The 15,239-nt window shown below is 47.7% G+C and overlaps 1 protein-coding gene across 1 annotated transcript in view; it reads left to right on the forward strand.

Moving 5' to 3' along the window:
* SCTR (secretin receptor) overlaps positions 1-15,239 on the forward strand; it is a 67,206-nt gene that overhangs the window by 41,550 nt on the left and 10,417 nt on the right. The window contains exons 7-9 of the mRNA XM_065927816.1: positions 1,519-1,672; positions 11,118-11,178; positions 12,359-12,428. Coding sequence (XP_065783888.1) covers positions 1,519-1,672; positions 11,118-11,178; positions 12,359-12,428 — 285 coding nt within the window. The remainder of the gene's footprint in view (positions 1-1,518; positions 1,673-11,117; positions 11,179-12,358; positions 12,429-15,239) is intronic.

A 15,239-nucleotide genomic window follows, 5' to 3' on the forward strand; every position in this document is an offset into this window, starting at 1 on the left:
GCTGGGGGTTGTGCCCCAGGAAGCGGTCCACAGATGGGCAGCCCAGAGGCGGCACGGTGGCTCCTTGCTGCAATGACCACAGTCCTTTCCCTTTTTGCTCTGCCAGCTTTGATCCCATGCTTTATACTGCGTGTTAGCAACATGGCTGCTGCAGCCCCACACCTCACATCTATGTTTCGGGCAAAAAGGAGGGAAGTCAAGGTTAAACATTTTTCTCTTTGGGAGGCTTTGGCTTTTCATTTGGAAAAGAATGTGCTTCCCAAGACTGTGTTCACATCTCACTGGCTAGAACTATGTCATGTGACTACATCTAACTACAGAGGAATCTGGGAAGTTGAGTTTTTACTATCGTGGCCTCCATAGTGTAGGCAAGCAAGGGTAAAGGGGACTGGAAATTGAGATTGGTTTAATCAGCCTGCCTGTCGCTTCCCACCACTCACATCTGCAATTGCTTATCGTTCTGTTAAGTTTGCATATGGCTTATAGCTTTTCACATGCATGTGCACATGTGTGTATTTTCTGACTCAAACTGAGACGGCCCTCAAGCTGGGCCCCTGTGCTCAGGGAGATTTCCAGGATGAAAGAAGAGTACAGCGTGGAGTCAGGAGATTCTGACCCCACCTCATCACTGACCAGTGAAGTCCAGCAGTGCCCAGCAGGGAACCTTTTCAGGTTCTTCCAAACTGTAGACTCACCAGCCAGCCGTGGCCACGCCTGGAATGAGTCTCCAGGAGACCACAGGCAGGATGCATCCTGGCCAGCAGGTGGCCCTGGGCCCTGTGTGGCCGTGACCCTCCTGTGTTTTGTCAGCAGCCCCCTGGCCATCCCAGGAGCTGTCCCTTCTTCAGGGAAAGACGAGGAAGAAAGGATGAAAGGAAGGGAGACCCTCACAGGGTGTCAGTGGGAGCCGTGAGGGCATGGGAGCCTCGTGCCCCACAGTCCTGCAGGCGTGGCTTCCTGGGATCCCGACAGGGGACACGACTGTCCCCTGAGCCACGGCAGCAGGCAAGGCCACCCCGTGGCACCCCCTGGAATGTTTCAAGGTCTGCAGTCCAGATGCAGCGCAGGCGGGGGTCCTGTGTACTCTCATCAGTATTGGTTTGCCCCTTCTCCATCTATCTCTAGGAAACTTAACCAGGAAAGAATTTTGTTAACCTTTTGCTCAGAAATCCATTTCCCTGTCTAGGCCTCGGGTTCCTCCTCTGGAAAATGCCCTCGTCTGCTGTTGGGAGTTGGGCAATATCTGGGAGTTTGCCAGCTGTTGGCCAGTTCCAGAATTTGAATGCTGCGCCTGCTGCTGCAGCAGCCATTGGCTGTGCTGACAGAGCCCGCTGGCCTATGCACTTCCAGCCTAGAGACATCTACGAGCCTGGTCTGCTGATAGCGGAAGGCCAGGGGGGATGGCCATGGGCCTGAGAGATGCTCTCTGTGGCCTGGCTGCTGACTCCTCCTGCGCCCCTCGTCTCCTGGAGGGAAGCCCAGGGTGGTGGCCTGTGACTCAGCTGCCTCTCTTTGTAGGTGGGCTGCAAGCTGGTCATGGTCTTCTTCCAGTACTGCATCATGGCCAACTACTCCTGGCTGCTGGTGGAAGGCCTCTATCTTCACACGCTCCTTGTCATCTCCTTCTTCTCAGAATGGAAGTGGCTCCAGGGATTTGTGGCCCTCGGCTGGGGTATGTTCTCCAGGGCACGGTGACTGCGTCACAGGTGGGAAAGGATACGGAGGCAGTAAGCGCTTGGGTTCCAGTTTCAGCTCCACGCTTAGCGGTTAGTGAACTTGTGTGATCTTAGACAGATTGGTGGTTAACTCTCTGGCCTCAGTTTGTCTGTCAAATGGGAAATAATAGCTTAAACCTAGCCCTGATTTCTGGCATCCAAAGCCTTTTATGATTTGATACCCCCAACACCTGTTGCCTTATCTTCCCTAGACATTCCATTCATACGTCCTCGTTCTCACTTCCTTTCTGTATCAGGTAGGGTGCTTTTAACTGTAGCTATCAGAAAACCTGACGGAGATAGGCTTTAAACTTAAAAGGAGTTAATTGGTTCATATAATGGACAAGTCCAGGGATCTCCATTCAGGTGAGGCTGAATCTAGCAGCGCAACATCATTTCTTTTTGTTTTTCTACTTCACCTCCTATAACATCAGTGTTATCATTAGGCTGGTGTTCCCTGTGTAACTGTCAGCAGCTTCTGGGCTTCCTCCTGGATTCGTTGCTACATCTAATGAAAGAAAGAGGCTGTGTCCCAGCATTCCGGCAAATGCTCAGATTCACTCTGATTGTGTCATACACCTCCTTGAACCAATCACAGGGGCCTGAGGGAGTGGAATCCTCTGATTGGCTTAAGTTACCCAAACCACAGAGCTTCTCAAAGGAAATTCAGGATTCAGTCCAGGAAGGAGAGGAAATGGTGGTAAGACAGCCAGCTGCAGGTCCCATTGCTTCTCTTCCCCCTTTCCTTTCTGGTCAGTGAAGGTGACAACAATTCCAATTTCTTGAGCGCCTACTGTATGTCAGACATTGAGCTGAGCACTTTAATCATCACAACAACCTCCAGAGGCCTCTTAGGAACCTTGGCTCAGAGACGTGATATAACATGCTCACACTGTGGACAAGGATAGAGTCAAGATTCAAACCAAGGCCTGTCTCTTTGCAAAGCCCCTTAACTCTAACTCTGCCACAAACAAACATCCATCCATCCTTGCAGTCACACACACGTCCATCAATCTGTCCATCTGCCACCCATCCATCCATCCTTGCAGTCACACACACGTCCATCAATCTGTCCATCTGCCACCCATCCATCCATCCTTCAACTGTTCATTTGATAAACATATGTAAGCTACCCACTGGGTTCTAGACAGAGTCAGATTTCTGTAAGTGACTCACAGGCTTACAGAGGTAGTCATGTGTACCAGTCATTAGCTTCATTTACTCTCTTCTTGGTGCCTTTAATTAAGAAGTGCCCCTGCCAGAAATGCCCTCCACTGCCTTTTCTGCTTGTCTAAATCCTGTGCAAGGGTTCTGCCTCTGTCAGACAGTCAGGGAAGTTGCCTGAACTGGCAGAGTTTGCCAAGCCCTCCTGCTTCTGAACTCTTGACAGTCTGATTAACACATGACCCTCGGCCAGCGGAAGCTGTAGGGCCCTGCTGATCTGGATTTCCACGCTGGCCAGTAGTCCCCAGGGCCTGGGACAAGGGACTTGCCTTATACAGCCAACTCTGCCCCAGACATCCCCAGTATGGGACCAGCTCCCTGAGCCTTGACTCCCATATCTGACAGGATGTCCCTGAATGAACATGGATGGTTTCATCATCTATAATATCAGGATCATAATTTATTCAGCTTTCTTTGAGCATTTCTTTGTGCTCAGAAGGGCTTATGGAGATTCCAAAAATAAAAACGGTTCTACCAGTCAAGGGGTTTATAGTCTAGCAAGGAGACAAAATTGCACTGTGATAATATCTCCATCACAGATTCTTAGGAGGTTTAATGAGATGAGAGCCTTCTTTTCTTCCTCAAATATTTATTGAGCATCTACTATATGCCAGGGGTTAGAGCCGCACATAAAAGAGCACCGGTTCCTTCTCTCCAGGCCTCTGTGCCTGCAGAGAGGACAACCCCAAGGGGACATGAAGGGATTCAGGAAGGTTTAAAACTTTCCAACTGTGAGAGATTTTTCTCTTGCAAAAGCAACAGTTCCTGCCTCAATTTGTACTTATCCCCTGCCCCAGGCCCCGAGATAAGTTGCTTAAATGAGTACTTGGTCAACCATAAAACTTTGCCAAAAAGTTTTCTTTTTTTCCTTCAAGTTAGAAAAAAAAAATTACCATAGTCTCATCTATTGAACATTTTCTGGGGTCTCTTTTTAGACTTTTTTATACTCCTAGTATTTCCCACTTGGTTACGATCATCCTGTATGTAGAGTTTTGAATCTTGCCTCTTTCCTTAAACAGAAGCATGCTCTGTATTCTTTCAAATCTTCAATAAACATTTTTAATACTCTGTGGATGTATATAACCAAATACCTTTTTTTTTTTGACATTAAGATTGCTTCTCATTTTTCACTGTGACAAATAACACAGTGAGGAGTGCTTTTGTGGGCAAAGCTTATTCAATGTGGAATAGAGAATCCTGGAATGGGACCCCTGAGTCAGAAGGCACAGGCATCTAAACTTTTTAATACTTATCCGAAGCTTTTACTTTTTCAAGGTGGCTGGAGTGTCAGTCTGTGCCCAGAAAAGTGTGACACCTCCGGCTTTCGTAGGAGATGCATGAAGCTTGCTCCCACTCACGGCGGGAACGCAAGCCAGTGCTTCCCCAGCTGGAGCTGCAGTGGAATCATGCAGAGGGCACGTCCACCCGCCCGGCCCGGGGCCCCTCCCCCGGCCAGAGTCTTGGTCTGGTGGGCGGGGGGGGGGGGGGGGCCTGAGACTCTGCATTTCTCACTGGGCCGCAGGTGATGCTGACACCCCTGTCTCAAGGGCCACACTTAAAACCATAATTTATGCAGTGATCAGGTTTTCTAACTTTTCCACTGACTCACTGTTAAAGATGTAAAACGATAATAATAAACAAGTGGCCCTCAGAGTCCATATGTGCCAAAGTACCCAGAATTTAGGTAAAGAAATTTTTTATCAATGTCATACATGCACTTGTTTTAAAGAATTACATAGAAGTACACGTCTAGGACTTCCCTGGTGGCACAGGGGTAAGAATCTGCCTGCCCATGCAGGGGACATGGGTTCGATCCCTGGTCTGGGAAGATTCCACATGCCATGGAGCAGTTAAGCCTGTGTACCACAGCCTCTGAGTCCATGCTCTGGGGCCCCCGAGCCGCCCCTACGGAGCCTGTGTGCTGCGACTACGCAGCCCGTGCGCCTGGAACAAGAGGAGGCACCGCGGCGAGGAGCCCTTGCGCCGCTGCAAAGAGCTGCCCCAACTCTCTGCCGCTCGAGACAGTCTACACAAAGCAGCAAAGACCCAGCACGGCCAGAAGTTTAAAAAGTAAATTAGAATTTTTAAAAAGAGGATAAACTGTCTTAAAAAATAAAATGTAAACCTAAAATGAAAAAAAAAAAAAAAGGCCCCTGAAAAGGCTCTCACTTCTGCCTCTCAGAGGTAATACCCTCCCATTTTTCAGTTCTTCCTCCTAATATTTACTCTCATATTTCTAAACAATATTCTACTATTTCTTGATTTGTCCATCTGAGATATTATTGGTTAACTCCTTGTGATGGAAGGGAAGGATATAAAATTCTTCATCTACCACTTCCATCTTCCCATTAGAGTTGTTCACATTTTGGGGCTAGAACATATTCAATGTATACATCATTATGTCTATATAAATATTCCTCATAGCTCGGATGGTAGAGCAACTGCCTGTAATGTAGGAGATCTGAGTTCAATCCCTGGGTCGGGAAGACCCCCTGGAGAAGGAAATGGCAACCCACTCCAGTATTCTTGCCTGGGAAATCCCATGGACAGAGGAGCCTGGTGGACCATAGTCCATGGGGTCGCAAAGAGTCAGACACGACTGAGCGACTGATACACACACAAATCATATTCAGTGTATACGTCATTCAGTTCAGTCTAGTCACTCAGTCATGTCCGACTCTCTGCGACCCCATGAACTATAGCATGCCAGGCCTCCCTGTCCATCACCAACTCCCGGAGTTAACTCAAACTCACATCCATTGAGTTTGTGATGACATCCAACCATCTCATCCTCTGTCGTCCCCTTCTCCTCCTGCTTCAATCTTCCCCAGCATCAGGGTCTTTTCAAATGAGTCAATTCTTCGCATCAGGTGGCCAAAGTATTAGAATTTCAGCTTCAGCATCAGTCCTTCCAATGAGTATTCAGGACTGATTTCCTTTAGTATGGACTGGTATACATCATTATGTCTATATAAATATTGTTCACTACCAAGCCAAGTGGTGTAAAATCACTTTACTTCCAATGTTTGATTTGTTATGTTTTATGGAGTCATTTTTTACATTTAATTTTTATTTTATATTGGAGTGTAGTGGATTTACAGTGTTGCATTAGCTTTAGCTGTACAGCAAAGTGGATCAACTGCACATATACGTGTATCTACTTTCTGCAGATTCTTTTCCCATATAGGTCATTACACAGTAGTGAATAGAGTTCCCTGCGCTATACAGCAGGTCCTTGGTGATTGTTTTATATAATGTCATTGTTCAGTCGCTCAGTCATGTCTGACTCTTTGCAACCCCATGGACTGCAGCAGGCCAGGCTTTCCTGTCCTTAACCATCTCCCAGAGCTTGCTCAAACTCACATCCATTGAGTCGGTGATGCCATCCAAGCATCTGGTCCTCTGTCACCCCCTTCTCCTCCTGTCTTCTATCTTTTCCAGCATCAGGGTCTTTTCAAATGAGTCACTTCTTCACATCAGGTGGCCAAAGTATTGGAGTTTCAGCTTCAGCATCAGTCCTTCCAATGAATATTCAGGACTGATTTATTTTAGAATGGACTGGTTGGATCTTCTTGCAGTCTAAGGAACTCTCAAGAGTCTTCTCCAACACCATAGTTTGAAAGCATCAATTTTGTGGTGCTCAGCCTTCTTTATTGCCCTATTCTCACATCCATACATGACTACTAGAAAGACAGACAGTCAGCAAAGTAATGTCTCTGCATTTTAATATGCTGTCTTGGTTGCTCATAGCTTTTCTTCCAAGGAGCAAGCATCTTTTAATTTCATAGCTGCAGACACCATCTGCAGTGATTTTGGATCCCAAGAAAATAAAGTCTGTCATGTTTCCATTGTTTCCCCATTTATTTGCCATGGAGTAATGGGACTGGATGCCATGATCTTAGTTTTTTAAATGTTGAGTTTTAAGCCAGCTTTTTCACTCTTCTCTTTCACCTTCATTAAGAGGCTCTTTAATGCCTCTTTGTTTTCTGCCATAAGGGTGGTATCACCTGCATATCTGAGGTTATTGATATTTCTTCCCGCAATCTTGATTCCAGCTTGTGTTTCATCCAACCCAGCATTTGCATGATATACTCTGCAAATAAGTTAAACACGTAGGGTGACAATATATAGTGGTATGTATGTTAATCCCAAAATTATGCAGTCATTTTTAATTGACTCATTTTATGTTGCTGTCATTAATTCTCCCAAATTCTCAACAGAACTGGAAAACCCTCCAGTGCCAGGTTTCCCATCATCAAAGGCAACAGCGTGTAATCTCAGTCCTATTTGTTTGGTTTATTCCTGCTCTCTTAGTGTCCTAGGGCTGCTGTAACAAGTTGCCACTGGCTTAAAACAACAGAAATGTATTCTTTCCCAGTGTGGGGACCAGAAGTTCAAAGTCAGGCTTTGGCAGGGTCAATTCCTTCTTAGGTCTCTGAGGGACAATATGCTCCATGCCTTTGCCCCAGTTTCTGGCCATCCTTGGTCTTCTTTGCCTGGTAGGGGCTTCACTCCAATTTCTGCTTCCATCTCTACGTGGTCTTCTTCCCTCTGTGTCTCCTCTCTTTGTGTGGATCTCGATGCCTTCTTAAAAAAATAACAGTCATATTGGATTAAGGCCCCTATAAATGACCTCATCTTAACTAATGACACCTTAAAAGACCTTGTTTCCGGGAAAGGGAAAGGTCACACCTAAGGTTCTAAGGATATGAACCTTTGGGGTGGGGGGGATGTGCCATTTAACATAATCTAGTCACCCCTGTTCTTTCTGAAGGAGCTTTCTGCCCTCTTGCTCTGCCCTCTGGTCGTTCTCTAGACTCACTCACTCCCTTAACCTTCACGCTGAGTTTTTCTTCATTTCCTCCACAAATCCTATACCTTGACTTCTTGTTTCCCTATCTTTGCTTTACTATTTGGTTGTGTTGGAGTTCATCCTCTACTATCTGTCTAACAGTGCATGGAAGGTGCATTCTTTTGCACTCCATATCTAAACATATCTTTTTTATTTTAAGTATATTTATTTATTTGGTTGCACCAGGTTTTAGCTGTGGCATGTGGGATCCAGTTCCCTGACCAGGGATCGAAGCCTGGCCCCCTGCATTGGGAGTGAGAGTCTCAGCGCCTGGACCAACAGGGAAGTCCCTAAACATGCGTTTGTTCAGCTTTCACACCTAATTTATAGTTTTCCTGGGCATAGAAATTAGGTTGAAAATTGTTTCCCCCGAATTTTGAAGCTCTTCTATTTTGGCATCGGGCGTTATGGGACTTGCCATGTCATCCTGTTCCCTAAGCTTTTCCTCACCTCTCTGTATAAGCTGCAGATTCTTCTCTCTGTCCCCCGTGATTTTTTTTTTTTTTCTTACTTTTTCGCTGTGCCATGCAGCATGTGGGATCTTAGTTCCTCAATCAGGAATGGAACCTGTTCCCCTTGCAGTGGGGGTGCAGCGTCTTTTCTTTAAACCCTTGCCTGAGATTGACATGAACACACCGCTTTGTTTATTTGTCTTTGGCTGTGCTGGGCCTTTGCTGCACACAGGCTTTCTCTAGTCGTGGAGAACTGGGGCTCCTCTCTAGCTGCCATCCGCAGGCTTCTCATTGTGGCGGCGTCTCTCGTTGTGGAGCACAGGTTCTAGGCACACGAGCTTCAGTAGTTTCATTAGTTCTAGGCTTGAGGGCCCTCGAGCGTGCAGGCTTCAGTGGTTGTGGCTCTCGGGGTCTAGAGCGCGGGCTCCGTTTGCAGCTCTCAGGCTTAGTTGCTTCTCAGCAGGTGGAATCTTTCTGGACCAGGGATCAAACCCAGGGCCCCTGCGCTGGCAGGCAGATTCTTATACAATGCACCACCAGGAGAGTCTGGAAGCATGGAGTCTTAACCGCTGGACTGTCAGGGAAGTCCCTGTCGCTTGCGTTTAGAATGTCGTAGGGATGTGCCCCCATGCAAGTCTGTTTTCATCCTTTTTGCTGGTGAGCGGCGGTCCTTTCATCTGGAGACTCACATCTGTCATTTCTTGGACAGTCTTCTTATACTGTCCCTTTGATCTTTTTTTTTTACCCCTCTGGTTTTTATCCTCGCTTTCTGAAACTTTTAATCAGATGGTTCACATCCTGGAATTGACTTCTAATTTTCTCCTTTCTTTCCTCCTATTAATACTTTTCATTCCACACTTTGTGTTCTGGGCAATTCCTGGTCTTTATCTTCCAGACAATCTATGGAATTTTTTTAAGTCTTGATCATCATATATTTAGTTCCCAAGCCGTCTTCCTTGTTCTCTGAATGCTGCGTTTTCAACATCCTGTTTGTGTCTTGTAGAGGTAATCTTCCCTCTAATCTCTCTGATGATATTCCTTAGAATTGTTTTGCTCAAGTTCCTCCTACAGCCTGTATGGTCTATTTCCTCTGAGTTCCTTTTCTCTGCTTGTTTTGGTCTTTGTCTTTTATGTAATCAGCCTTCCTCAGATGTCGGTGACCTTGACCATTCATAATTGAGAGTGAGTCACTTCAGTGACTGGAGGCTGTCTCTGTGTGTGTGTGTGTGTGTGTGTGTGTGTGTCTGTGTCTCTGTGTGTCTGTGTCTCTGTCTGTCTGTCTGTCTCTGTGTGTGTGTGTCTGTGTGGGGTAGTGGTCGTGCTTGCGGGTTGGGTCACATCTCTCGCGGGAGACTGGGCGGGAAATGGCCGCCGTGTTGGGGTCCTCAGCATGGCTATTACAGGCCCTTTCTCTAAGGCTGTTTGCTTCCCCCAGGGAGGAATCCTTTCATCTCCTGCCTGGGGTGGAGGCTGGAGGGCTGGAGCAGCGTGGAATCCTGGCTGCTGGAGGTCTGAAAACTGAGCAGCGTAGGGGTGGGGCTCTTCTCAGTTAGGGGATAGATAGGCATGTCCGTTAGAAATAGAATCTGAGTTATGTTTTAGATAACTTAAAATTTTCTAGTAACCACAGTAAAAAGAAACTAGTTTCACTAATTAGTGACGTTCAATAGTATATGTTATGTAACCCAATATAACCAAAATATCAACCTTTTAATGTATAATTTTAAAACTTGCTAATAATGTATTTTACGTTCTTTTATTTATGCCAGATCTTCCAAATCTGTCATCTTGTGCTTTCGGCACATCTCATATGAGTAGCCACGTGGCAAGGGCTGCGAAGCCACACGTGGTGGGAGACGGCAGTACTGGGCAGCTCAGGCGTAGATCCGCTCAGCTGAGAACCCCTCCCGCCCTCTGCGGGGCCAGAGCCCCAGTCCGTGGCTCAGTTGCCCCCAAGAATACATTTCTGTCGGAGATGAACAGCTGACTATTTGGCTGTGGGAGGGTGGTTCTGACCACCTGGAGTGGTTACCTGCTTCCTGTCCAGACTTCCAAACCATCCTGCTGCCCGCCCCCAGGCACAGAACGAGCGCCTTCTCAGTGGCGCCCCGTGCAACACTCACGCTTCAGCTTTCTCTGCTCTGGGACATCCGTCAGTTACTGCTCCGCTGCCAGCTGCCAGCTTCCTAAGAATGTCGACATCTCTCATCTACTGTACCCTCCTTTTCCATTCTTTGGGCTTATAGGCTTGTAGCATTTTAATTTTTTACTATCATTTTGAAAGGGTTTCAGTGAGAAACAGATAAATGTGTAACTTCAACTTAACGTGTTCAACTAGAAGTCAGGAAATGTTCTTGTATTTTGTCTTTAAAATTCTTGTGCATTACAAGTCTCTAGTCTAAAATCTATTTTTGTTTAAGTGACGTCGATAGGTTACATTACCAGTCAAATGGCTAAAGTTCTTGCATCAATATTCAAATAGAACTGATTGCTCTCCTGTGGTCTTGTATCCCCTCCCCAAATACCCCAGTTTGATAAAGGACCTCCATCAGTGGCCTCCACAAGCTCCTGGTCCCCTCCCTTCCCCCATGCAGCAGTCCTTCAGAGTCTGGCCCAAGCTTCCAGGGGACCCCTGCCTCCAAGTGGCCTTCAGGATCTATTTAATCCTGCTTCAGTTCCCAAGGATTCCTTGGCATCCTTGAAGCATGAAGTTGCACATTTACACAGGATGGCAAGGGGGTTTCCATGGCAACTAGACCTCAGCATCTGCTTACTGTCTGGCCTAGAGTCACTGATTGTCCTGTTTCTCATAAGGGTGTGGAAAATTGAGTCATTTACCTTCTGTCCCCCCACCCCCTTATTTTTAACCCTCAGGTTCCCCAGCCATCTTTGTTGCTTCGTGGGCTGTCACCAGGCACTTTCTGGAAGATGTTGGGTAAGCTGTTGGATTGAGAGGTAACAAGAGTATATTTTAGATTGTCCAGTTCTTTCAATAGGATGGACCCCTCTCTGAAGCTGTTATCTAGGAGAGGCCTATGTCTCAGACCTGGAGCCACAGGTGGGTTCTCTGCAGTGCAGGCTGCTGAGGGCCCAGCCCTCCTGGATGTGTTTGCAGACGTGCTGAGCCACCTCCTGCTGCCTGATCAGCTCTGTGCTTGGGTCAGGTGCCTGACGAGAGCTGCGCTGCTCAGGGAGGAAGCTCTAAGGGCCAACCTAGCTTTCTTTCCTGGCAGCTCCCTCCTTCCCTCCTCCCGATATGGGATGTTTGAGTCCTGCAGACTCAGGAGAGCAGAAGGGTAGAAGCAGCCTTCAAATCCCCGATGGGTGCAAAGAGATCTAGTCTCATTCTCTAAAGATTTGGGCTTAGGGACGGAGTGAGCCTGGGGGCTACCGCGAGTGGGCTCGTGGAAGGAAAGCTTGAAAGAAGCTGGGGAGGTGGTGAGGCAACATGGCCACGTGGGAGGCCGTGTTTCATCCATGGAATGACACAGCCAGGCCATGGCGGACGAGGTGTAGAAGTGTCTTGCAGTCCAAATTCAGTCTAAAATAATGCTTTTAATTGAATTAATTCCCTCTTTAAAAAAAATCTGGATTTTTAATTTCTCTAGAACAAATGGGAAGTTCTGTCCACATTCCCTAGGTCCCTTGTGGCAAAAATGAGCTGGACAGAGCTGTGGCTGCCTTAGACCAAGCGCAGTCTGTCCAGTTGCCCAGTCCCCCACGCCCCCAGCCCTGCGCCTGATGTCCCCGGGCTGAGGTCACGACCCTCACCCGACACTTCACTCCCTGACACTTCACCTGCCTGGCTGCTGTTGGCCACCACACTCCCCAGTGATCTTGACCAGCACTTGGCTCTGGGGTCCAGAATCTTCCATCTCAGATCTGTGTGCCTTTGCTCCCTAGACACTCACTGGGCTTGCTGGAGCCTGGAGGCTCCCCGGCCCTGGCAGTGCTCTTGGCAGCAGACTTCGGTCAGTCCTAAGGGTGTTAAGCCCACAGTCTCCAGGGGGTAGGACCACACCATAGTGCTTCCTGCAAAGGGCCCCTCTGAGAACGGGTCTCTTCGGGTCAGCCCAGCTCCCCACCCCTAGTGATGCCTGGCTGTCCCTCCCTAGGTGCTGGGACATCAATGCCAACGCGTCCATCTGGTGGGTCATCCGAGGGCCTGTGATCCTCTCCATCCTGGTAAGTGGCTAGCCCCCCTGATCTGGGCTCCCATGGGAGAGACCAGAACAGTGAGAGGCTTGCAGGGAGGAGGGCCTTGGCAAGGCCAGCACTGCTACCTCCAGGTGTGTGGAGGAATAAACCAGAGTGTCCAGAGGCTGGGCAGCAGCAGGAGGGTCTAGGAGCCCTGCCCCCAGAGACTGCCAGAGGGGAGGGGAGCGAGGCCAGAGCAAAAGCTTGCCTTGGCCTTGTCCACTGGGAGCAGCTTCTGTGTTCCGAGCAGAGCTCCTTACCTGGAGTGGCTGGCTCAGGTCGCTTGGGATTCTGCCTCCACTGGCTCAGATGGTTGGATCTTGATCACTTTTCTAAACATTGTCTGGTTGAACTGGGCAGACTCACTGAGCCAGGATCACGGGGCGGGTAGCACCTGGGGAAAGCCAAGGCTGCTGTAGTCTTGGCCTCTGTGGCGATGTGACGTGGGCGGGAGGGCAGGCCTGGAGGACTGGCCCCAGGGGCGAGATTCAGGAGTGGCTCTTAGACAGGGCAGTTCAGGGTGTCTCAACCTTTGCTCTCCTGTCAACCTGGGAGCCTTTTAAAAAATACCAATGGCAGAGATTCAGGCTCTCCTTGTCCTGGGGAGGGGCCTGGGCACTCAGCTTGGTTTTAAGTTCCCAGGTGATTCTGCTCTGCAGTCCAGAGCCCTGTCGCTGAGCCTGCGGGCGTGGCTAAGGGTAAGGAAGATCCATGGCGGGGCGCCCTGGGGCAGCCCTTGTCCTGAGTGATGTGCAGTCTCAGAGGGATGCCAAGACTGCAGACCCGGTGACAGAAGTGCCCTTCCTAGGCTCCCAGGAGGGGCAGACGGGCAGCAGCCGCCTCTCTACTAGCTGGCTGGCTTGCCTTCTGTGGCTGGTTGAGGGGGCCATCCCATAACCACTTTCCTTCTTTTTTTTTAATAGTAGAATTTGGGACTTCCCTCGTGGTCCAGTGGTTAAGACTTGGCGCTCCAAACGCAGGGGTCATGGGTTCAGTCCCTGGTCGAGGAACCTAATATCCTGCATGCTGCATATGGTGTGGTCAAAAAACACAAACAGAGGAGAATTTACACCATCCTCCCTATTGTCTCAACTCACAACAGGAGAGCTGGAAATTGTAGAGAAATCTTGAGTAGCAGCCATGATAGACCGCTGAGTAGCCCAGGGGAGCATGATGACTTCTCCCTATTTCTGCTTCTCTTAGAGGGTGTGAGGGTCATTCATTAATCTGGAACCACTCAGGGTAGGACTTAGGGTTAGAAACATATGTCTCATATGGTCATAATGCACAGTTATCACCAGTACAGAAGGTGTCTAGTGCTTTAAACACAACTTTATTTCTGCTGCCCTGAGACACTGCTACCCAAAGTCACTTTATGTTAATAAATAAATAATCTGATTATAATTTTGACTTGGCCAACTTTAGCATAGGTTTTCTAATCTGACTAAATTAAAATTTAAGGGATAGTGAAGGATATTAAGCTTTCATTTCCTACTACAGTCTTAATACACTGAAAACTGTATACTGAAATCTGCTATTATTTATCAAAAGTTTTTTGTCAGCTTGTTACATTTAAATCATGTCTGAATATTTTTTATTAGCATGTCAATATGGCAGAAAAATATTGATTGTTCTATCACTAATTATGTTATACGAAGAATGTACTTGTTCTATGTTAAATCAAAACATATTCTCACTTCTAAAATAATAGTAATAGAATTCATGTAAAAATGGAAAAATACAAAATGTATTTTTAAAAAGGGAACAAAATTGCCCGTATTTGTAGCACCTAGATGGACATTATGATGCTACGCTTTTCTGTCCTATAAGTTTCTTTGAGTGCATGTACTTTTTCAAAATGCTTGTTATAGTTTTGTGTCCTAGTTTGTTTTTACCCTTAGCAGTAGATGTAAGCTTTCCAATGTCACCTGAAATTATTTGATCGACTGCTGTGCTATAGCTGCTAAATACTGAGCCAGTTTCCTTGCTATAATTCTGGGACTTGGACAGACCAGCCCAGGAGAGCCCCAGGGCCCAGGCTGATTTCACAAAACCTTGGTCTCTCTAGTGATTGAGGATATTGATGGAGGAGGGGACACTCCTGATGCCAAGTATCTCTCTCCCAGCCTGTCACGGGGCCCAGAATTCCACTATTTAAGATTCATTCTTGGGATAGTTAAATTTTTCCCTTTTGCTTTCAAGTGCTTCCTATTAAATACAACTCAAAGGCAAAAAATAAAAGCGCCCTTGTTAGTTTACACCATGTACAGCTTAGAGCAAGATGCACAAAGAGGGAGCTGAGGAGTGTCCTGACCAGGGGTGCTGAGCTGGGGTCCTAGACACGCCACTAATCCTGTGTCTTCTGGCAAGCGGCCCTAGGCCCCCAGGTTACTCGTCTGAACAATGAGGGTGCCTGCCTAGTCAGTTCCACTGATCCCTGCTTCTGCAAAAAGATTCTGGAGCTGGTGGGTGAGGGGAGGAGAGAGGTGCTATACGGGTAGCCTCGTAGTGTGGCTGGCACGGGCACTGGAGTGGGGGAAAGGACACCAGAAGACACAGACTCTGTCCCTGTCCTTTAGAAAGGCAGGATTGAATTGGCAGTTAATGGACACCCACAGATGCTTGCACTTGGCCCCTTGCAAGTATTTCAAGTGCCCTTACAAGTAGCATCATCCCTAACTACAATAAATCAGGAAAAGGAGGTGATCAAGAAGGCTTCCTGGAGCTGGTAATTGAGCTGCTGAGTGACTGTAAGTTTCTGAAGCAGTGGTTCTCAAAATGTGGTCCCTAAACTGGCAG

Source organism: Muntiacus reevesi, chromosome 3 (genome assembly GCF_963930625.1).
Source record: "Muntiacus reevesi chromosome 3, mMunRee1.1, whole genome shotgun sequence".
Classification (NCBI taxonomy): domain Eukaryota; kingdom Metazoa; phylum Chordata; class Mammalia; order Artiodactyla; family Cervidae; genus Muntiacus; species Muntiacus reevesi.